This window comes from Elephas maximus, chromosome 9 (genome assembly GCF_024166365.1).
Source record: "Elephas maximus indicus isolate mEleMax1 chromosome 9, mEleMax1 primary haplotype, whole genome shotgun sequence".
NCBI classification, from domain to species: domain Eukaryota; kingdom Metazoa; phylum Chordata; class Mammalia; order Proboscidea; family Elephantidae; genus Elephas; species Elephas maximus.
The window spans coordinates 118,021,844-118,046,861 of NC_064827.1; the positions used below are offsets into that span (position 1 = coordinate 118,021,844).

A 25,018-nucleotide genomic window follows, 5' to 3' on the forward strand; every position below is an offset into this window, starting at 1 on the left:
CCTCGGGCTGCAGCGTTTGGGTCGGACAGCCTTGCAGCAGCTCCGGGGGCCATGTACCTGCAAGGTCTGGACCTCCGCGCTCCGTCCGCGGGACGCCGGGCACTCCAAGGCACCGCCCTCGCGCCTCGACGCGCTCGCGCCTCTGGGACGTTAGACGCCGAGCCATCAACCCCTTCTACGTTTACCAGCAGCATTCCGTTTGCAATCTGCCGGGGCCTCGGCACACCCGGGCAATGCAGCGCGAAGCGCGGGAGGCGGAACGAAGGAGGCCCGCGCCCTCCGCTAGCGGCCCGAGAGGGCTGGGCTGAGCCGCCAGGTCCGAGCAGCTGCGAGAAAGAAGGCGTGGCGGGGGCGGGGCCGGGCGCCACTTCCGGGCGTGGAGCGTCGTGCGCGTGCCCGCGACCCCGGCTCAGGCGGCGTGCGCGCGGCAGGGACGGCCGCCCAGGCAGGGGCGGAGCCGCAGCCTCAGGCCCACGCCGTAAACAGACAACATGGCGGCTGCCGCGGCGACGGCGTCTGGGGCATTGGGGGCCTTGCAGGCCAGTCGTGCGCGCTTGGTCGCCCCTTGGTGTGCGCGCCTCGGCCTGGGGCTGGGGCTGCCCAGTTCGGCGACAAGCCCGCGCGCCGCACCGGCGTGGGCACCCGCGGCCCGGGGGGCTGTCCCGAGGAGGGGCTACAGCTCTGAGGTGAATGAGCAGGACGAGCTGCGGGTGCGGTACCTGCAGGAGGAAGATAGAGGTGAGGCGCCGGGCCGGGGCGCGCAGGGGGCGGCCCGTCGGGACGCCGGGGTGGACGGCACCCGGGCGGCTTCTAGTCGTAAGAACGGGCGGCGGGTGCCGTCCTGGCGGAGTGGTGGGAGGCTGCCTGGCGTCTGGGCTTACGTCCGGGTCTGCGAGCCCGGTCCCTCCTCGGCCCCCGTCATTGACTGTTCCTTACGCGCCTGACTTAGCCCTTTTAATATTTAAATGTCTATCGGGAGTTGCTTCTGTATAAAATAGACACGGCGCCGAAGAAATAACTGCGCTCTCCAGACGAGCCAAGGTCAATAAACTGTATGTGTGTTTTATTTTTGCTGCCAGGCTTTGTTCTCATCTGTAATTGCCTTCTGTCATCTTAGATTATCAGTGGTGGCATTTCAGAAAGCTGTATTATGAATGCAGTTTTCTTTTCTGAGGAACTTCAGAGACATTTGAAGCTTGTTCATCTGTAACACTTTTTTTGACCATTTTATCCTAGAAAGTTAGATTTGGGGGAATATTCCACTTCAGTTACATATTTTTGAGCCCTTTTTTTTGTCTTCCAGTGGCGATACTCGCTCTGGGGACACAAATCTGAATGATATTGATCTTGCCCTTGAGCTACCTCCAGTGGGAGGAGACAGATGCATTAGCGATACTTTACATTGGGAGGAGGGGTTGTGAAAGGATAGGATTTGGAGGGAATGCTGATGAAGCGTCAGTTCCTTCCAGTTGCAGTGAGGAGCGCTAAAGGGGTGGTGAAGGCTGAAATAGCAGTTTACCAGGGCATGAAGCGGGAGGGCCATTTGATTTGGACAAGCGTTTATTGAACACCTATAATCCGTTAAGCAGAAGGGAAAAACGAGCATGTCATGATTCCTATCCTCAGGGAGCTCTTAGTGTAGTGAGGAAGAAGATACAGTGATTAATAGGCTATGTTAACTTGAAAGCTTGGTGAGAGCAGAGGGCTGTGATTCCTTCCCTCCCTCCAGGAGCATATGGTAGGTTACATTTAGGGAGGTTGGAAGACCTGAGAGGAGAGTTTGAGATTTAAGTTATTGGAGGCATTCCTTAATATGCAGTGGAATTTGACATTAGGGAGGGTTTTTGGGGAAACCTTTGTGCCCCAACATTCTCATGGTAAAATAGGAAAAATAATACCTACTTTATAGGGTTGCTGTGAAGGCTAGGTGAGATTGTTGTAAATTGCCTACTAAGTACCTAGCTCATAGTGGGCGCTTGGGAGTATGAGGTTATTTCATTCCTTGTTTGTTTATTATTCCAGAGAGTGACAATAGACAGTAGGGTGGTCAAAGGCATGGAGATAGGAACATGTGTGTTGTATTTGGGAACCAGCGTAAGGCAGGTGTGGGTGTAGTGCTGAGTGAGAGAGAGGCAGAATCCTGAGAAATGCAGCTGGCAGGGTAGGTTGGCAGTGGAGTAAATGGCACTGGAATTTCAGTTAGGTGCCCCAACAGCACACTAGATGCAAAGGGATTGCAACTACAGATAGTAATATGCACCATATTCTGAATATATATATATGTATTTGGTTTTATGATCTAAATACAAGCTGAAGGTAAATTTGCAAAAATGCCTGGGAAGTCCCTAAGTTTAGTACCCTAATGGATCAAAAGAGAAGAAATTGGTGCATAGAAGAACATTTAATAAACTCAGGCATTTTCAGATATCTGAAGTGTAAAAATCAGCTATTGAGGCACCATGGCTTCTTAAAAAAGTTGACTGAGCCACCTTTGAGGATTGACAAGAACGATGACTGAAGTTAACGTTACCTTTCCTTTGCAGCGGAACTAGCAATAATCGGTACAAAGAAAAACATGAGGTGAAGATATTACAGGTGAAGGAATCTCCCAGGTGCCTTTTTTGTTTCTCATAAAGGTGAGCCCAAAATTTGGTGGTCTCAGTAGCCTTCAAGGAATATGAAAACTCTTCTGGGTTAGAGGAACCTCTAACTGCACTCACAGCCCTTTAGGCCCTCTTTAGGTTGGTGGGATGGGCAGGTGAGTAGGAATATATCAGCCTTCATCCGTTGTCTGAGTTCCGTATTTGTAATTTGTTGCTGAAACACAGTTACATAATTATTTTAGTATGTGATTTCTCACACTGTCATCCAACCTACTCAGTTTTAAAGCAGCAGTCCTGGTGTTGGTTTACAAAGATCTTTCCTGGTCTACTGCAGTAGCTTCCTTTGTAGGTCTCCTGGCCTCCAGTTATTCCCCTTACCAGTCTGTTTTTCACACTTGTGCTGGGCCCTGGTGGTGCAGTGGGCAATTGTTCGGCTGCTAACCAAAAGGTTGCCAGCTCTTTGGAAACCCTGTGGGGCAGTTCTGCTCTGTCCTACGGGGTCACTGTGAGTTGGAATTGAGTCGATGGCGACAGGTTTGGTTTTGGTGCTGGGGTTGCCTTTTTTAAAAGCGAAAGAGTCACTTCTGTGCTCAGTTAAAAGTCTTCTAAGGCTCCCAGTTGCCAGTAGGCCTTCACAGCTGTCAGGCCTTCCCAGTTCACCCCATTTCCCTTCAGCTGTATCTGAGCTTCTGCCCTTTCCTGTTCTTTTATATTTCTGTGCTATTGTACTCACTTCATGGACTTACTCTCCCCACTACCCCCGTCTGACAAGCTTCTACTTATAATTGTGACCCATCTCAAAAATTATCTTTGTAAGCCATGCCTTAGAATGCAAGCCATCTTTGATATGAGCTCCTTCCTCATCTTTCACCTCTAGTTTATCATCAAGTTTTGTTCAGTGTCTTTGAAATCTCTCCACTGTTCTCTATTAACACCATAGTTCAAACCAGGATCATTTGTCAAGTGGGCTACTCACCAGTAGTCGGTAACTGGTCTCCCTGCATCTACTTGATTTCCCTTTTTAACAAGTTGATTGCTTTATATATGTATGTGTGTGTGTATGTACATATACACAAATATACATGGAGCCCTGATAGCGCAGTGGTTAAAGAGCTTGGGTGCTAACCAAAGGGCCGGCAGTTCGAATCCACCAGCCGCTCCTTGGAAACACATATATGTACATATTTTTTAACAGCTTCATTGAGGCATACTTCATGTACCATAAAATTCAGAGTATAGAATTGTTTGTAGTACATTCATAAAGTTGTGCAGCCATCACCATAATGCAATTTTAGAACATTTTTATCAATGCAAAAAGAAATCCCATATTCATTAGTGGTTCATTCTCACCTCTTCCCCAACCCACCCTTAGCCCTAAGAAAGTATCTATTTTCTATCTCAGTAGATTTGTGGACTCTGGACATTTTCTATAAACGAATCATATAATTTGTGGTCTTTTGTAAATGGCTTCTTTCACTTAGCCTAATGTTAAGTTGTGGAAGTTTTACATATATTTTGGTTACTAGATTCTTATTGGATACATAGTTTCCAAAGATATACTCCCAGTCTGTAGCTTGTCTTTTCACTTTCTTGTGAAGTCTTTTGATGAAGAAAGTTTTAATGAGGTCCCATTTTTTAAATTTTGTGTTTTGCTGTTTGTGCTTTTGTTATTACAGTAAGTCTTCAGGTTAGGAACATTGGACTTACAGACAGCTCATACTTGCCCTTTAATGTTACGTAAATTTGCCCTCGCTTTGAAATGGTTGAACCAACCCCTACTAAGGACACATTCTTCATCACAGTCATCTTCACTTGCTGCATGTGCAGCTTTTAAATCATTGAAAAGGCTTCGAGCCTTTTCTTACACTAAAGTAAGGTTAAATAAGAACCATGTGTACCTGTTCCGACTTACCTACATATTTGGCTTAAAGACACGCTTAGGAAGGGATCGCATTTGGAAGCTGGGGACTCCTGTGTGTTAGATAATCCATTGTTAGAAGCCAGGCCAGGCAGCACGGCCTCTGCATTCTCTAAGGATTTTATGGTCTCAGATTGCGCATTTAAGGCCGTAATCCGTTTTGAATTTTTTTGTGTGTGTATGGTGTGAAGCATAGATCCTGTTTCATTTTTCTGCATGCGGAAATCCAGTTTTCCTAAAGCCATTTACTGAAGAGACACTTCTTTCCCCATCGATTGGACTTAGAACATTTGTAAAAAATCAGTTCACTATAGAGAAACCAACAGAAAAACCAAATCCCTTGCCTTTGAGTCAAATCCGACTTGTAGTGACCCTACAGGGCACAGTAGAACTGCCCCGTAGGGTTTCCAAGGAGCAGCTGGGGGATTCGAACTGCTGAACTTCTGGTTAGAAGCCATAGCTCTTTAACCACTGGGGCACCATCTATAGTGAATGTATAGTAAATGGATTTATTTCTGGACTCTCAATTTTATTCCTTTGGTCTGTGTGTCTATTGTTATACCAGTACCAGATTACTCTAGCTATGTAATGTTTTAAAATCGGCAAGCGTGAGTCCTCCTACTTTGTTCTTTGCTTTCAACATTGCTTTAAAAACAAAAACAAAACACTGCAGGACAAATAGAACGCATGGACTGAATTCGTCCTGTTTGTAGCATAGGTAGGGTAGCTATGAGTCAGAATCAACTCGACAGTGGTGGGTTTTCGGTTGTTGCTTTACAAAATAAAACTTGTGTGTGTATTTTCATATTACCCCCCTTTCTTAGATAAAACGGAACATTCTGTAAACATTGTTCTGTGCCCAGCTTTCTCCACTTCACAAACTATCCTGGCCATCCCTCTAGGGCAGTGTGTAGGGCTCTTAGTCCTTCTCCTTTTTTAAAAAAATATCTTTCCTTTTGTTGTTGAAAACATACACCAATTCAGCAATTTCTACATGTACAATTCAATTAATTGATTACATTCTTCGAGTTGTACAACCATTATCGCCCTCCTTTTGAGTCGTTCTGCCTCATTGACATAAACTCACTGCCCCCTGTGTGTCCTGTCTAATCTTTCAAGTTGCTGTTGTCAGTTTGATTCCTTATTAAGGCACTAGTTAAGCTAAGCTATCTTTTTTTTTTTTTTATCGTTTGGTTTTAAGAAGATGGCAGGGGATGTTTTTGGTTTGAGGTTTGAAGATGATCTCAGGGCAGTAGTCTCGATCAGAGGCTCATCTATCACACAGCTTTTGCGAATGCACACAACTTATTGAGAGCAATTGCATTGATTGGACATGCAGCCCTACCTTTAATCAGTGCTATTTTTCCATCACTGTAAACTGAAACTATATGCCGTAAACATTAACCCCCCTTTCCACCTCGCTTCTGCCCCTGGTAACCGATAATAAACTTTGATCTCTATAACCAAAAAAAAAAAAAACACCAAACCCACTGCCGTCGAGTCGATTCCGACTCATAGCGACCCTATAGGACAGAGTAGAACTGCCCCATAGAGTTTCCAAGGAGCGCCTGGTAGACTTGAACTGCCGACCTTTTGGTTAGCAGCCGTAGCAATTAACCACTCAGGGTTTCCTTGATCTCTATACATTTGGCAATTTCCAGCAAGTGCGTATGTGTTTTTCTATAATTGTGATCATACAATATTTGTCCTTTTGTGATTGACTTATTTTACTCAGCTTAATGTCTTCAAGCTGTGTCCACATGGTAGCATGTATCGAGACTTTATTTCTCTTACTGGTTGAGTAGTAGTCTTTTGTATGTATGTACCATGTTTTGTTTATCCATTTCATCCATCGATGGGTGGTCCCTCCCTTTGATAGCTGTGTGACACTCCTCTATGTGGTCCCATTATGGAGTCTGTGACCTTTTAGATGGCACTACATACCCTGTGCATGTATTTCATGTAGAAGAGATTCCTAGAAATGGAAAGCAAGGTCCAAAGAAAAATGCATATGCACTTTTGCTAGAAATTGCCAAATTTCCCTACATCAGGTTTTTACCATTCTGCTCTCCAGTAGCAGTGTATGACAGAGCTTCTTTCCCCCTTCCCATACCAGCCTCAGAATATGTCCTTGAACTTTTGGGTTTTTGCCAAACTGATAGTTGAGACGTGGTGTTTTGCTGTGAATTTAATTTGCATTTTTTAATGAGCAGCGTTGAGCATCTTTTTCATAAAAGTACTAATATTCTCAGTATAGCATAAGAGAATAGAGTCATGGATTAAAAATTGAAATCGCTAGCAACCAAAAAAGAATTAGTAGAAATCAACTATGGTTTCCCTTATTCACACATTGTCAGATCCTTGGGAATAAAATACTCAAGGCACCAATTTGCTTATTTCATTTAGGGGACATTGACTTGGGTGAGAAGACTATTTATAGCCAAAATATATTGAAGAAAAGCTTCAAGATTGCAGATATAGGGAAATATACTTAAGCATTTTAGAACTGATGGAAAAATTGGCCAAAATCAGCTTTAGATAATAATGCTTTTTATTCCTTTTTTATATCTGAAATTGTCATCACTTCTTTTGCTTTTCAATTTCCTAAGAAATTGTATCGGTGCTTTAAATGAAACTTGTTCATTATTATGGTGTGAATTGCAGAAGAAAATTATGAGTGACCATTTATTTAAATAATGTTATTGTTTTCTGTAAAGATTTTTGTATTGCTTTTCCATTTCCTGGGAATGAATTCTTTTTTCTTTTTTAAGTGAGGAAATCTAGATGTTTTGAGATTCCAGTTAACATTTTAAGATTATTTACACCCCATCTACCTTATTTCACGGGAGAAAGATGTAGCAGCCTGCTTCCAGAAAGATGTATAGCCTTGGAAACCCTGGGAGGCAGTTCTGCCATGTCCAGTAGGGCTGCTGTGAGTTAGAATTGACTTGATGGCAGTGGGCTTTTCGGCAGTGGACACCTCATTTCACCAGAGATGTTGTTGTTGTCAGGCGCCTTGGAATCCGTTCCGACTCATAGCAAACTTATGTACAGCAGGAGGAAACACTGCCTGGTCCTGTGCCATCCTCATGATTGTTTCTCTGTTGGAGCCCATTGTTGCAGCCCCTGTGTCAGTCTGTCTTGTTGAGGGTCTTCCTCTTTTTGGCTGACTCTCTACGTTCCCAAGCGTGATATCCTGCTCAGGGACTGCTCCCTCTTGATAACATGTTTAAAGTATGTGAGACAAAGTCTTGTCATCCTTGCTTCTCAGGAGCACTCTGGCTGTACTTCTTCCAAGGCAGATTTAGTCATTCTTCTGGCAGTCCGTAGTATTTTCAGTATCCTTTGCCAACACCATAATTCAAAGGCTTCAATTCTTCTTAGGTCTTCCTTGCTCGTTGCCTAGCTTTTGCATGCACGTGAGGTGGTTGAAAATACCATGGCGCACCTTAGTCCTCAAAGCGACAGACATCTTTGCTTTTTTAGGTGGAGTTCAGTTCCTTCAGACCTTCTTATCTTGAAATCATTAAAATGATCACACCTGAATAGGAACTCTTGAGTTTTTAGACAGTCTAAAGATGAATAAGTGATCCCTTTTAAATCTGTTCATTGTTTTATGTGTTTATTTACTTTACAATTACATTGATGTATCATTTTTCTATAATTTTTCTTTTCCTTTTTTTCCAGATGCTGCAAATGTTAAACATAGGGAGTTTTAGTAATTTGTATTATTGCTTCTGTGGTTTGTACTTTGAAAAGTCCTCATTGTGTTACAGAGTTTACCTTATGGAGTGCTTTAGAGTTCTCATGCAAGCTTCAGGCATTTCATAGTTTAGTTAGCACCTCTATAGCGGTCCTTTAGATTATTTTCTTAGTAAATTATTCTAGTAAGTGCTTATTTGAAAGATATTTCCTAGGCTGATATTGAGGGAGGGAGCTAAAATGATCTACCTCTTACAAAAGTATTTTTGGTTGCCCTGGTTTAGAAAAGACCTTTATGTTTCCTTTTTTCAGTGTTTGTAGTATACTTTATTTTCCAAGCATAAAAAAAACTGACAGAAAGCAGCTGAAATATATAATAGTTGGAGTTTGATGTGGTTTGAGGTGTCGGGGTGTTGAATTTTGTAATTAATGGAGAGTTATATCTTTTTTTTTTTGGTGTATGATTGGAAGAAGACTTTGTTACTCGTAGGGAGACCAAAAACTAAAGTTTTACTAATTCATCTGTTACCTGATTAGGGCCCGTGCCCTGGAGCAGCTGAGCCAATGAAACATACTCCAAGTCAGAAAGAGTGAGAAAGTTTATTAAGGAGATATATACATCACCAGGGACCAGGCAGCAACACAGGCTGTCTCTATGGAGTCCCAAAGAGCAGTTTTACATTACAGCTTATATAGAATCTTACAAGGGTTACAAGTGTCTTTGTAGTCCCCTGCCAGACATTGCTTTATTAGGCTAAAGATATTCATATCAGGATAACAAAACCCAAACCCAATGCCGTCGAGTCGATTCCGCCTCATAGCGACCCTATAGGACAGAGTAGAACTGCCCCATAGAGTTTCCAAGGAGCGCCAGGCGGATTGGATTTGAACTGCCGGCCCTTATGGTTAGCAGCCAGGATAACTGGGCTCTGATTTTCCTGTGGGGGTTGTAGGCCACAGGTGGTTGGATATAACAAAAGGTTATTTGCATCAGTTTAAACCAGAGAACAAAGTCATTAACATTTGGTCAAAACAAAGTCATTAACAGAGGTATGTGAAGGCGGAGGCAGGCAGAGCAAAGAGAAGAACTTATAGGTTCATCGTGGCATTAGTTATATCAAGATCCCAGTTGTCTGTTTTGAAAAAGGAAAAAACATGCTGGGGAATATTGGGGTCACACATCATTCCACTTTTTGTAGTGGATACTAGACATTTAAGAGTAGTATTTATAACCTTATACTTTCACATGATTCAAAAGGCACCTCATTCATTCAGCAAACATGAAGTGTGTTTTTTAGATCAAGCATAGTGTGTAGGGCTGGGCATATAGAGGTGAGCAAGCGATGATTCCTGCCCCAAGGATCTTAGTTTTGAGATTATAAACGTGTTACCACATCCTGAGTGTGGGCGGGGTGGAAGATTAAGCTAATCTGAATTGGTTCTATATTACTTTGAGAATCAATTATTGCCATCAGTTTTATTCCTATTATTATTACTACTGTTATCTCTAATTTTTTTTTTTAATTGTGAAATGTGAGTTGTTAACATATTACTCTTTATTTTCTTTGGCTTACTTTTTACCCTCTAAATGTGAACTTTTGGAAGAATTTTACTGTGCTTTAAGATCAAAGTTTACAGTGCAAATTAGTTTCTCATTCAAAAATTATGCACAGATTGCTTTGTTACATTGGTTGCAATTCCTGCAATATGTCAGCACCTTCCCTTTCCACCCGGGGTCCCCCTGTCCATTCCTTCAGTTTTCCTGTCCCTTCCTGTCTTTGGTTTTGGGCAGGTGTCCATTTGGTCTCATATACGTGATTGAACCAAGATGCACTTTCCTCATGTGTGTTGTTTGTTTTATAGGCCTGTCTATGGCTAAAAGGTAGACTTTGGGAGTGGCTTCAGTTCTGAATTAGCAGGGTGCTGGGGGGGGTTATAGCCTGGGGGCTTCCTTTAGTCTCTGTCAGATAAATGGGGACCTTTAAGATTTTTATTTAGTCTATTTCTTCTACCACACCTTGTCCTGTGGATACCATCTGTTTCTGTGGCTTCAATTATTCCCTCTGTACAGATGGTTCCCAGATCTCTACTTTTGTAGACCTGTCTTCTCTCTTGAGCTCTAGGCCTCTATACATATAACCTCTTAGAAGGGAGAGATGATGACTGTTGTAAAAAACATTAGAGTGAAATTTATGTTCTTATCCAGGTAAAGGGTCCCACAGCCAAATTTTTCGTGGAGGGGAGCTCTGAGGCCTTGTTACCCGTGTGAGTCCCCAGCTGACCAGCAGCGTAGGCATCACCTGGGAGCTTGTCAGACATGTGCAATTCCAGGCTGTATCCTGTACCTCTTGCAGTTCAGGTCTGCATTTTAACTGGACCCCTAGGTGACTCACATACATGCACAGTAAAGTTTCAGAAGCAGTGGGCTAATCAAAATAGTGCTTTAGTTTAGTGCTGTCAAAACGCTTACTGAGACCTGCAAAATCTCTGCCATGTGCCTTGGAGGAAGCAGTCCTAACATAAGAAAGTAAATACAATTACTACCAGTTGGTGGGTTCACAAGTAAAAGAGCCTTAACAGTGGCCTGTAGAATGTCCGAATATGAGGGGGAATGGGTTTTAGGGGAGAGGAGCGATAGGGTGCATCCTGAGTTAGCTAGGTGAATTTGATCTGTTTATGGGATAGTGTGCTATTGTTTGTGTATATGCTGGACAGTCTTTATCAAAAACCAGAATTTTGCTTTAGAACACGGTTTACTACAGACTACTCTCACACAGTAATTAGCTTAAGAGTTAAACTGCCTATGCGTGGTCTCAGTTTGAGATAATAAAATTATGTCAGCAGGAAGGAGATGCTTGTTGGCTGCAGGTAGGAGGCATTTGTGCTCTCCTAATTTAATGCGTGTAAAACCACTCCTGCACACTGATGGGAGCAGTGTGGTTGTAAACAGCTTTTCTCTGTGCAGGCAAGTATGGATCAGAGATTAGTGAATGACTGAAAGTCTCAGGCAAGGGTAGGCATGACGGGACAGCTGTGCTTAAAACCCTTTTTCCTGTTGATTTAAGAAACCATTTTATTACAAAGTATTAAAAACAGAATCGTCAAATTCTAAGAAAAGTGCGATGTCCTGCAATTTTGAGGAGATTAATTTTTCATCTTTAACATTTAGTAGTCAGTGTTTTTTGTCCTTTTTGAAGGAATCTTACAAGAGGATTAATCAGGAGAAGAAGTTTGGCAAAGATTGGGGTATACTTCCTAAAACTTTGGTTGTGGAAATGAGCCTTTCATTAGCAGGTAGGAAGGACTTCGCTTCCTTCTGAGTTAGCATTTGTCGTATGGCAACCTTAGAGATTATTTCAAGTTTGTAGATTAGAGATAACCTTCTTCATTCTTTCATTTATTCAGCAAAACAGTTGGGCATTTACTGTGGGCCATCACTGTTTCTGGCATTGGGATACAAAAGTAAGCAGAGTCCCTGCTCTCATAAAGCTTACATTCTTTAAGGAGACAGGAAAATGAAACAGTGGCTTATGACAAATACACAGAAACAAGTGATTCGAATTGGATGTCAGATTCCTAACCACGCAGAAAAAAAGAACTAATTTGGGTAGGTTTTGTAGCCTGACCACATACCTTCATAAATTACTAAGTCAAAAAGAATATTGAAATTTATTTAGTAGGTTTGTTAACAGTGGTGTGGATGCAGTAATTCTGAATATTTTTTGTTTTTATTGTAGGATAAAGCACATGAGAAAATGTGTTGATGTTCTTGGGAACCAGGCGTTGGTGGAAGGGGGGAAGTGCAAATGTGGAATGGAGGAAGGTGAGGAGGAATCCTCTTGTGTTGTATGAGTTGGAGTCATCAGGATGAACTTAGGATGGTTTTTAGTAAATCTAAAAACCTGAAGCGTTTTGTCATATATAATACACATCCCTAGGTCGTCCATGGGACAGCACAGTAGAAGTGAGTACAACCAGTGCCCAGATTGCTGTTGTTAGGTGCCATTGAGTTGGCTTCGACCCGTAGCAGCTCCGCGTATATCACAACTGAACGTCGCCTGGTCTTGCACCTGCCCAGATCTTGGTTTCTAAATACCATTCACCCACAAAAAGAAACTAGACCTCTTCAGAGAAATGGCTGATTGCAGATCTGGACCAGGAAAAGTATAAGGTGAACCTGGAGTATCTCTTTGGATCAGAAGGCAAGGAAGTGCTCAAATACTAAAGGGAACATACTGAAAGGACATAGAATACAGGCTTAGAAGGGCTCCTCCTGGCCAAATATCAGGTAACTGAGCATTAAAAAGATCATTGACGGCAATGGGTTGTAACACACTGAATAAAGACTCTTGAAGCCATACTGATACTCAAAAAAGTGATGGGGGAAAACTTGTTTTTAAGGAGGAATGGGAATAATGGTATAAAAATCACCATTTTGGAACCATCACTATAAGGATCAAGGAATTGGTAGTATGAGGTGTAGATCCTTTATAATGATCCATTTATGCAGTTATCCCACTGACTTGAAATGTCTTTATGCATTTACCTAGTCTAGATATTTCATATAATTGGGATCATATGATAGTTTTTATGTGTGACTTACTTCACTCAGCATAATGTTTTCAAGGTTTATTCATGTGGTAGCATGTATCAGAACTTCATTTCTCTTTATGGCTCAGTAATACTCCATTCTCTACATGTATACCATATTGTATATATCCATTTGTCTATTGATGGGCATGTGGGTTTCACAAGTGTGAGTCCCTACTTTCAAGTCTTTTGGGTATATTCTAGGAGTGGAATTGCTGAGTCATATGGTAATTTTGCGTTACCACCCCTGGCTGTACCCTTTTATATTCCCACCAGCAGTGAAGGAGGGTCTGTTTCTCCTTATCCTAACCAACACTTGTGTTCCCTTTTTCTGATAATAACTAGGGCCAGTGAAGTGGTATCACCTTGTGGGTTTGATTTGCATCTCCCTAAAGGCGCATGTGCTTGTTAGCCATTTGTAGATCTTCTTTGAGAAATGTCTGTTCAACTCCTTTGCTCATCCCCCCTCACAGCTTTGGAGGTTAGAAGTCCAAGTTCAGGTCCGCAGTAGGGAGTAGGGCTGTGCTCTAGTCAAAGGGAGTTCCTGTCTCATTCAACTTCTGTAGCCTTGGGCATTCCTTGGTTTGTAGGCTGGACCTCACTTGAATTCTGTTTGTGTCCCTTCTTGCTCTGTTTTCCCTTTTTCTAAAACACCACTCAGGAGGCATTAGGCTTAGGATCCTCCCTACTCCCATATGACTCCATTAACATAACAGGAATAGCTCTTCTCAGATAGGTACATTCATGGAACAGGGGTTAGGACTTCAGCATAGCTTTTTTTTTAGGAAATACAGGTAGTCCCTGATTTAGGATGTATTCAGGTTAGCACGAACAGCACTACGGACATTTTTTTTTAAATTGTACTTTAGATGAAGGTTTAGAGAGCAAACTAGTTTCTCCTTAAACAGTTAATACACATATTGTTTTGTGATATTGGTTGCCAACCCCACAACATGTAACTCTCTCCCCTTCTTCTCAACCTTGGGTTCCCCATTTCCAGCTTTCCTGTCCCCTCCTGCTTTCTTCTCCTTGCCCCTGGCCTGGTGTGCTCATTTAGTCTTTTTTTGTTTTATGGGCCTGTCTGATCTTTGGCTGAAGGGTGAACCTCAGGAGTAACCTCATTACAGAGCCAAAAGGGTGTTGGGGGCTTTTTTGTCCGTCTTAGTCACATGTACCACATACAGTATTATAGAACATAATTTGCTGATGTTCTCACTCTCAGGTGTTCACTCACAGATGTTTATATGTGATGTTTCCAACCCCTAAAAACAACTGAAGATTGGATTTATAAAGATACTAATAACTAAAGGCAATAATAATGAAAACGTAAAAAAAAAAAAAGGTATTACATCGGAACCAGTTTACAATGGAGTCATCAGAATGGAACCTTGTAAGTCGGGGCTACCTGTAATTTAATAACTTGTAAAAACTTATGAAATTGTAGGTTATATTGTTTGTCAATTATACCTTAATAAAGCTGTTGAAAAGTATAAAAAAGTTAAAAAAAATTGAGTCTTGGTCATCACTATTCTTAGTCCCTCATCTGTTTCCACAGGTCGGGCTTTAGTCTCTTCCCATGTTGGCCCTTCTTTTGTTGGCCCTTCTTTTCTCTGTCACCTCTTCCCTTTACTTTTTTTATGCACAGCAAGTCACTCTCTCTCCCACCTTTACCCCCCAGAAAACCAAAAACCAAACTCAGTGCCGTTGAGTCGATTCTGACTCATATCGACCCTGTGTAAATGTCTTTCTATAAAGACAATCTGGCAAGCACTAAAAAACCCTATTTTTAAAGCTAACCTTGGATATATAAAGTGAAGTATGGGGGTTTTTTAGTGCTTGCCAGATTGTCTTTATAGAAAGACATCTATACCCTGAGATGATAGGAGAAGCTTTTTTTTTTCCTTTTGTAATTTCATCTGCTATTATGAATGTCCTGTATTATCTTGATGACTTAAAATCATCATTGTGAATATTAGTTACTTTACTAGTATAATATTGACATCTACTGAGACCTGCAAAACCATTTTACTCCTGCCCAGACTGACTTGGACTCTGGAGTTTAAAAAATTCTTCTCCCTGCTTTTTAGAGTTGTCTTTCATTTCCTCATTGTCAGATTGTCAGTTCTGCTATTTTCATGTGCCTCCTTAGAGAATGTTCACCTCTTTACTCTCTCTTTTTCTCTCTTTCATTTCACTTCATTTTTATGTGTAAAATCTAGGGACGTTGATTACATTCACCATTCCTGAATAACAAATGAGTATAAAATGTAGGTAACTCATCTTCAGAAAATGGGAGAAACCTTATTTAAAATGACAGCGCCCCCATGCATTGTCAGAAGTTTACAGTATTCATTGTTGATGAGTGAGCTGGAGCCTTTGCTGTTTTCTAGTAACATGTTTGATGAGGATACCCCGTTTTTACTATCCGGAAGTGAGATGCTAACATAAGCTGCTCACATGCATCATTAAAAAAAAATTGTAATTAGAAATAAAAGGAAAGTAAATTATAGTAAAATAATCTGTTTCAGTATGTAAATTCTCAGCTGTGATTATTTAAAGATAAATAATTTTGAATTTAAGAGAAGTCAAAAGACCAGAAGGTATTCTGTGTAAGAAGTACAAACTAGTATTGGGTTAGTAGTAGCAGACCAAACCTATTTGTATATAAGTGAACAAGAATATAATCTAAACCATAGACTACCACTGAGCAAAAATGATATTCTCACACATGAACTCTGCCTTATAAACTTTGGGTCAAAATAATTCTCTGTTATGAAATGAGAAACGGTGATGGCAGAGTACATTGTAAGATTCAGTTCTAATTGATGCCAAGTCAAAGTGAAGTTCCCTCCTATGAGGAATATACTTGAAAATGTGGGGTATATAATTACAGACTTACCGTACCTGTTTTCATTTGCATTTTTGAGCAGTAGCATGTGAAATAGAATTTATCACAATTTAGAGAGCAAGTGTGTCTGTGTGCAGAGTTTCAAGTTTTAGGTGTCCTGACGTATTGGAGCCTGTGTTAGCATATTCATGTGTCATGGATTGAATTGTCTCCCAAAAATATGTGTATCAATTTGGCTAGGCCATGATTCCCAGTATGGCGTGATTGTCCACCATTTTGTCTTCTGATTTGATTTTCCTGTGTGTTATAAATCCCACCTCCATGATGTTAATGAGGCGGATACGTGGCACGTTATGTTAATGAGGCAGGACTCAATCTACAAGGTTGGATTGTGTCTTGAGCCAATCTCTTTTGAGATATAAAAGAGAGAAGCAAGCAGAGAGACAGGGGGACCTTATACTACCGAGAAGGCAGTGCAGGGAGCAGAGCACATCCTTTGGACCCAGGGTTCCTGCATGAAGAAGCTCCTAGTCCAGGGGAGGATTGATGACAAGGACCTTCCTTCAGAGCTGACAGAGAGAGAAAGCCTTCCCCTGGAGCTGACACCCTGAATTTGGACTTCTAGCCTACTAAAAAACTGAGAAAATAAATTTCTTTTTGTCAGAGCCATCCACGGGTAGTATTTCTGTTATAGAAGCACTAGATAACTAAGACATCATGCATGTTGTCCTAACAAAATCTGTTAGTTCCAGACAAAGTGCCACACAGAATTGCCTATTTAGGAAAATTTAGAAACAGTCTAAATACCCATCAAAAGGAAACTGGTTAAATAATGGAAATCCACTAATCCACTTCATAGAGTATTATGGAGTGATTAAAAGGAATGACTTGGTATAGAACATCCTTGGAGACAAAATTAAGTAAAAAAGACAAATATGTATGATCATGTTACGTAGAAGAGCAACAACAGAAAATGCTGTATGATCCCATTTTTGTAAAATTACAACAACTACCAAAACTATGGTACAAAACTCTTTCCAGGAAGTCCCCGACCTACAACATATTTGAGCTATGACAAACCACGCTTAAGACTGGCTTTTTTTTTTTTTTGATACATCTTATTATTAGTAATATGTGCTACATACAATTAAGTATACCTGTAAGTTTATATGTAATGTTTCCAACCTCCAAAGCCAAATAAAGATCGAATTTATAAAGATACTGAAAATAAAAGGAAATAATAATGAAACTGAAAAAAAAAAAAAAGAAGGCAGTAGAGTTGTCAGAATGGAACCCACAGCATAAGTTGGGGGCTGCATGTGTTTCTATACACAGATCTATTGAACATTTTCTGAAAGTCTGCATATCAACAGATAGCTGAGGCTACCTCTGGGGAGTGACTGGCATGGGTCTAGAAGAGGAGGACTTTCACTTTGGGTATATTATTGCAATTTTTTACAAGCAAAAGGTAATTGTGTATTTTTTGTAAAATCCCAGGAAAACCAACTATGCTTATCTTTCAGTTGTGGGAACCTTGTAGAGCAGGTTTAATGCTGTAATGTGAACTTGTTACAGATTCTCCAAAGGTTTTTATGATATGTTTTATCAAAAGGCAGAGAAAGTCTGAAACAGGTCTTTAAGGTTAGCACATCACTATTTAGGCTTTCCTGAATAAGCCTGTCTCCGCCAGGTTATGTGAGGAGGGTGTGTGATAATTGATTTCTTGAGAAGCTATTGAATTGTGAAATACAATAGGAAAATTACAAAACAAAAAATAACAGGCTGTGCTGAATAAAATTAAGGTTTTGTTCTACCATGGGGTAGCAATAGCTGACTGATGTGTTCGATGGCGCAGTTGTTAAGCACTGGAAGATTCATTTTCAATTACAGAGGTAATCTTCAGCTCTTTGAGATGAAAATGCCTAGAACATCAGGCCTCAAAAAGGGGATGAGAACCTCTGAACTAGCTCTAAAATACTGACTGATAGTAACTATGGTAGAAGAATTTTGATGGCACTTTACACTTGAGTAGTAATCCTATTAATATCTCATCTAGCGTGTATTATGATAAAATGTTGGTACTTATTGCATCGAAAGTGTTCGTGTTAGCAGGGACAATACCAATAGAGTGCTGATGTAAGCTTTGCGAATACCGCATCATTTAATCCTCACAGCAGTCCCATGGTTTGGAACTTAGTTTCACTTAAAGGAGCCCTGGTGGCACAGTAGTTAAGCGCTTGGCTGCTAACCAAAGGTTGATGGCTCTATCCCAACGGGTGGCTCTGGGAGAATGACCTGGTAGAGCTGGTGATCTGTTCCTGTAAAGATGACAGCATAGGAAACCCCATGGGGCAGTTCTGCTCTATCACACGAGGTCCCTGTGAGTCAAAAATCAACACCTAACAACAGTACCTAACAAAAACACCTTCACTTAACAGAGTAAGAAACTGGGGTCAGAGGGGTTGAGTTACTTGCCCAAAGTCACGTAGCTAGGCTGCAGACTGAGGTTTTAACTCCAGCACTCAGATCGCAGAGCCTGCCTTCTTATCATCTACCCTCTATCATCTTATCACCTTGGATATCTCAAAGGCACATCGGGTTCCTTTTAATCTAAAACCTAACTCATGAACTTTACTTTCTCCACCCTCTATTTGGTTTTCTTTTGTTGTTCTCTGTCTCCTGGAATGTTATCTCCTTAATGTAAATTTTACCTCAATGGTTACTCCTTATGCTTAGGATAAAGACCAGTATTATAGCAGGACCTGTAAGGGCTTATCTGGGCCTTGCTGACCTCTCTATTTTCATTTTGGCCACTCCTTCCCTCCTTCTCTGTGTTCTAGTCGCAGGTCCTCCTCACATGTCCTTTAATGGAGCCTTGACTATTTTAAGCTTTCTCCTATACCTCTCTGTCTGGAATCCAGCCCCTACCCCGACTAATTGAGTCCTACTCAGCCTCCTAAAAGGACCCCTTGGCTGTTAACCAGAAGGTTGGTGGTTTGAACCCGCTAACTGCTCAGTGTGAGAAAAGACCTTTTGTTCTGCTCCCATAAAGATTATAGTCTGGGAAACCCTGTGGGACAGTTCAGCTCTGTCCTATAGGTCCACTATGAGTTGGAATTGACGTGATTGCATACCATGACAACGTCCTTCTAATTTCAAGTCAAATAGCACAGTCTTGGATAATCTTTCCCTGACCCCCCTCTTCGTCCCAACTAAAAAAACCAAACCTGATTGCAACTGATAATGACCCTTTAGGGCAAAGTAGAACTGCCCTGTAGGGTTTCCGAGGAGCAGCTGGCGTATTCGAACTGTCAACCTTTTGGTTAGCAGCTGAGCTCTTAACCACTGCACCGCCAGGGCTCCCCCTCCTTGTTCCAGACCGTATGAAATCTGGTTGCAAGTTATTTTACCACCATTTATACCTCATAAAGCATTTTAAATTGTATATTTTTATGATTATTTTATTAATGTTTGTCTTTCTCGCCAAGATTCTAGTTCCTTTAGGGCTGAGCACTATAATACATACTCAGTAAATTTGAATGAATGATGGGATCAGATCTTAGCTACTTAATTTTCTTCCTGAGGAAACTGAAACTTGAACAGTGTAGCATAGTCTTTGAAGTGTGGGATCAGACTGCCACTTAGTAGCATTTCTGATACACAGTAAAAATTTGTGCTTTCTTGGGATAAGAAGGTTGAGTACCAGCTGTGTAAGACTTTGAACATCACATTAAGGTCTTCCAGCTTGAATCTTTTGGAAAAAATTAAAAGATTTTAAGCAGGGAGTAGACTATACGTAGATTTTATTATTGAAAAGTTGATCTGATTGCAACAGTTGGGATGAGAGGCTCGGTTTAGATGGTCTCGGATGAATTGAGGGAAGCTGGAGGGAGAGCTGGGCTTCGTCGGGGAGACCATGTATAGATGATTGTATGGATTGCTTGCTGGACGTCTAAATGGATGTACTCTCAGGTTGTTAACCGAGTGGAACAGAGGCCAGGAGAGAAAGCTGGGCTGGAAATACTGAAAACTATGTAGTGTGATAAAAAGAGTAAAGGAGATAGTAGCCGTAGATACTGTAGCTAAAGGCTGATCCTGCAGTACTTGCTTGTGACAAGGTTTCGTTAGCCATTATTTCTGTGTGTAATTGAAGACGACGAAGCCGTGTTTTGAACATTGCTGTATTTGAGCATGGCATTCCCCCAGTCTGATTCAGTGCTGTCACAGTGCATGTTGGCTTTCAATTTAGTAAAATATAACAGATCACCTTGGTGGTGGTTAAAAAGAGACGAAGGGAATATGATATTACAAAGTTTTCTCCTCAAAATACCAAAGAAAGGGGTGAATATTAAGCATTTTAGTTTGATTTTATAAGTATGTTATAAATACCACATTATTTAAAAATATGCTTATTTTGAAAGGGAAGTTAAATGTACAAAGTAATGATAGCTCTCACGATGAACTTCAGTGAGGTGGCGGGTTTATTAAGTCCTGGGCCCGAATTAATGAGATGCGTGTTTTGGGAGTCTGTGTACCCTGAATACCTCACTAACTCAAGTGCTTGTGCTCGTTTTTTTTCTTCTTTCTCCCCTTAACTAGGAATTGTGGTGCTTGGAATAAACAGAGCATATGCCAAAAATGCAATCAGTAAAAATCTCATAAAAATGGTGAGTGTAAGAATAAAAAATTTGCTTCTAATTTTAAGGTAAAATGTTGACATAAATCTGAAAATGATCTCCCCCTTTTTTCCTCTTTACCCCCCGTTTCTGTTTAGCTTTCAAAAGCTGTGGATGCTTTAAAATCTGATAAGAAAGTACGGACCATAATAGTCAGGAGCGAAGTCCCAGGAATATTCTGTGCTGGTATGTAAATAAATTTTATTATGAAATTAAACTGCATTCTAGTTTTTCTTCAGTAATAACCTATTTTCCATTAGCCTGTGGTTTGTACTGTATTACAAACAATTCCTCTTCATTTATTATTGTTTTTCAGGAAAAAGTATGCTTTGTCTGTTAGCATTATAAAGAACTTTTGCAACATGTGGATTATTGAGAAAGCTGAAAAAATACTTTGAGCCATTAAAATATTTATTTGTGGTACATGTATAACATTTATGGAACATCAGCTGGAAATGAAAAATTGGGTCTCCTACCCATAGCACTATGCTCTGTATTTATCAGTTGATCAAAAAATACTTGAACTGATTAGCAGTAGCTACCCTCTTACAAAGGGGAAGGGAGGTTTGAACTCAGGGCTTCACTGAAAAGATGACATATGGGCAAAGACTTGGGAGAGCTCGCTGTGCAGACAGTTGGAGTTGTAGGGAGAACAGCAGGTACTAGTGAAGCTAGTGGAATGAACTCATGGCAGACTAATGGTAGATGAGGGCAGAGAACGAATGAAGGGGTCAGATCATAGGTCATTGAAGGGATGAGAAGCCATGGAAGGATTTTGAGCAGAGATTTGACTTGGTACGACTTAGGTTGTGAAGGCATCACTCTGACTGTTGCATTAAAAATAACTGTAGGAGAGCAACGGTACCAGCAGGGAGAAGAGTAGAGATCCATGACAGTAATCCAGGTGAGATATGCTGGTGGCCTAGACAAGATTGGTAGCTGTGGAAACTGTTGGGTTTTGGACATAGAAAGTTTGAGATGTCTGACAGACATCCAAGTAGGTATTTAGGGTTAGTAGTTCAGAGGAGAGGCCTGATTTAGTGATAAACATTTGGGAATGATCATTGTATAATTAATACTTAAAACCATAAAACCGAAGGTGACCAGCCAAGTTGTGAGTGCAGGCAGAGAGGTGATGCGCTGGTCTGAGCTCTGTGCACTACAGCAGGAAAGGCCCAAAGAGGAGTTGTGGGACCAGGGAGGATGGAAACCGTTAGAGTTTAGAGTCTTGGAGGCCAGAGGGGGAGATATTTCAATGAGGAAGGCGTAATCAGTGCTATCAGATTCCCAGTGGATCAAGTAAAATGGCTTGTGAATTTATCATTGGAATGAGGAATGGGGGGGCGGGGGTCACTGGTGACCTTGCTAAGAGTGTTTGCAGTTAATTGGAGTGATAGAGGCAATGATGAAAATGGGAAGAATTGGAGACAGGGAATATATAAACAATTTTTAGAGTTTGGTGGCAAAGGAAGACAGAGAAATGGGTGGTACTGGGGAGAGGGAGCAGTAAAGTTAACAGTTTTTTTTTATTTTTGTTTTTTAAAGATGTGGGAAGTAGCAGCATGTGTTGATGTGGATGGGAATGAACCAGCAGAGAATTAGGAAGTCATGGTGAGAGCAGCACCCTTGTTTAGGTGCAAAGAGATGGAATCCAGTGCAAGAGTGTGAGGCTTGGCTTTAGCTAGGAGCATGTGCAGTTGGTTCACTCATTGTAACAAGTAGACGTGGGTAAGTCAGAAGATAATTGACAGCTGGTGGGAGTGCACATCCAATTACTTCTTTTTTGTTCTTCAGTAAAATGAGAAGCAAGGACTCAGTTAAGATTGAGATTTGAGAATTGGAGAGGCAATGATAGAGGCTTGAGGGGAGAGAGTAAGGTGTGAAGTGGGAGGTTGAAGGAGGTCGATGACTGGTGAAGCCGAGTACTGATAGATGCCCACTGGAGGTTTGCGGTTATGAAATTGGAGAGAGACTGGTCATACCATGGTCATGTGCTCTTTTAAAAAACCAGCTATAAAAATGTTTTTACCAATTGGGAGCGTGTAGCAAGGTGTATATGGGTTTTTGTGTGAGAGACTGACTTGATTTGTAAACTTTCACTTGAACCACAATAAAAATTATAAAAAAAAATGTTTTTACCCGTTTATTCAGTGATCTTGCTTCTGGAAATTTGTCTTAAGGAAATAATGTAAATTATGGAAATAATTATCAGCATGAAAATGTTTGTTAGATTATTCTAGCAGCCTTGTTGCAAGGGAGTGATTCAGTAAATTTAATGCTTATTAGCTTGCTAAAAGCAACTATTTAAAGTGATAACTGAAAAGGCAGTATTACTGTGTGGAAAACACATGAGAGCAGAGAGAACAGTATACAAAATGTTACGCCCATTAAGACAATAGTTAAGTAAACTAGTTCTACAAACAAGACCATGGATTATGGGTGATATTTTTGTTCCTCTGTCTTGAAACATTCTGTAATTATATTAATAATAAATTGTATAAATATATAGAAAGAAAGTTAATTTTTAAAAATTGCTAAGTATATTAGTATATTTTTCTCCTTTGGTAACTAAAATTGTGGGCATTAACTGAGTTTTTCAAGTATCGTTGCAACATTTGAGAGGAAAATTTTTAGAGTAAAAAAAGCCTATAGAAGAAGTCAGATCCTTTGATTTTATGAAATCCCTTTGCGGTTAACAGCCTAGTCAAAGGTGGCGACTTAGCTGGAACTACTTATTTTGACTCCTAGGGCAGAGTTTTTCTTTACTGTACCAGTTGTTTCTACTTTCTTGGAGTATGAGCCCCTCCCCCCCTTTTTTTTAGTATTGTGTTTTTGGTGAAAGTTTACACAGGAAATTAGATTTTCATTTAACAATTTCTATACATATTGTTCAGTGACATTGGTTATATTCACAATATATCAGCATTCTCATCATTTCCATTTTGGTTGTTCTCATTCCATTAATCTAGCTTCCCTGTCACCCCAGCCTTCTCATCTTTAGGATAAATGTTAACCATTTGGTTTCATCTAGACGATTATTTTGAGGAACATGGTACTCATGGGTGATATTATTTATTTTATGGGCTAATCTGTCATTTGGCTGAAGGGTGACCTCTGGGAATGGTTTGAGTTCCAAGTTTAAAGAGTATCTCAGGGCAGTAGTCTCAGGGGTTCATCTAGTCTCTACCGGTCCAGTAAGTGTTGCCTTTTTTTTAAGGAATTTGAGTTTTGTTCTCCATTTTTCTCCTGTCCTCTCTGGGACCATCTATTGAGTCCCTGGTTGGAATGGTTGGTAGTGATAGCCGGCACCATCTGGTTCTTCTGATCTCACGGTAGGTGATGCCATTGTTTGTGTAGACTCTTGGTTCTGTAGACTAATTTCTTATTTGAGCCTTTGGTTTTCTTCTTTCCGGTTAGCTCCTGATGAGTAGAGACCAATAGTTCTATCTTAGATGGCCGCTTCTAAAGTTTTAAGACCCAAGATGCTCTCGCCAAACTAGGATGGTAGAACATTGTCTTTATGAACTGTATTATGCCAGTTGACTGAGTTGCCCCACAAGACTGTGGTTCTGAGCCCTCAAACCCAGTAGACCAATCTCATGAGGTGTTTTTGGTTTTCTGTAGGGCATATCCATGACTATGCTCCCTTTATGCTTTCTTTTATACTTGAAAATGTATGCAGCATACATAAATGTGTGTATACATGTATGTCCACCAAAACCAAATGAAATCCGTCACCATGGAGTTGATTCCAACTCATAGTAACCCTATAGGACAGAGTAGAACTGTCCCATAGAGTTTCCAAGGAGCGCCTGGTGGATTCGAACTGCTGACTTTTTGCTTAACAGACGTAGGTCTTAACTACTATGCCACCAGGGTTGCCTCTTTCGTGATGGGTCTGTTTAAATTTTCTACTTCTATTTTTGATAATTTGGGTAGGTAGTGTGTTTCTAGGAATTTGACCATTTCCTCCAGGTTTTCAAATTCATTGCGGTGTAATTTTTCATAGTAATCGGTTATGATCTTCTTTATCTCTGAAGAATTGTTGTAATGTCAACAATTTCATAATTTGGTTATCTGCCTCTTCTGGATTTTTTTCTTTTGTCATTGTAGCTAGTGGTTTGTCTATTTTGTTGATCCTTTCTGGTTTGTTAAATCTTTCAGTTGTTTTTCTGTTTTCTAATTCATTTATTTCTGCCCTGATTTTTTTATTATTTCTTTTTTTCTCTGGTTGTTTTTGACTTCTTTTGCTCTTCCTTTTCTATTTGCGAGAAGATGCTTTGTATGATTTCAGGCTTCTTAAATTTGCTGCAACTTGTTTTCTATCCCAGCATATGGTCTGTTCTGGAAAACGACCCATGGGCACTGGAGATAAATATTGTTCTGATGTTGAATGGAGTGTTCTATATATGTCCGTTAGGTCCATTTTACTTATGATCTTATTTAAATCCTCAATGTTTTTAGTTACTTTCTTTTTAAATGTTCTGTTTATAATTGAAAATGGTGTGTCGGAGCTCCCTACTATTATGGTGGAGTTGTATATTTCATCTTTCATATTAGTCAGAATTTGTTTCATGTGTTTTGGTGCATTTCTATTAGGTGCGTATATATTTATGATTGTGTCTTTTTGTTAAATTGATCTTTTGTTATTATGTAATGTCCTTCTTTATCTCTTGTAACA

At 40.6% G+C, this 25,018-nt stretch overlaps 1 protein-coding gene across 15 annotated transcripts in view; it reads left to right on the forward strand.

Moving 5' to 3' along the window:
* Positions 1–410: 410 nt before the first annotated feature.
* Positions 411–25,018, forward strand: part of AUH (AU RNA binding methylglutaconyl-CoA hydratase) — a 212,427-nt gene continuing 187,819 nt past the window's right edge. For 2 of the 15 annotated variants that reach the window (XM_049896584.1, XM_049896585.1), the window contains exons 1-3: positions 413–738; positions 20,261–20,328; positions 20,436–20,523. In XM_049896584.1, the coding sequence (XP_049752541.1) occupies positions 492–738; positions 20,261–20,328; positions 20,436–20,523 (403 nt within the window). In that variant the 5' untranslated portion in view covers positions 413–491. Of the gene's footprint in view, positions 739–2,543; positions 2,637–10,188; positions 11,831–11,960; positions 12,047–14,035; positions 14,204–14,993; positions 17,130–20,260; positions 20,329–20,435; positions 20,524–25,018 lie in introns of those variants that run through there. The other 13 variants (XM_049896587.1, XM_049896592.1, XM_049896589.1 and 10 more) reach the window with 13 other exon arrangements.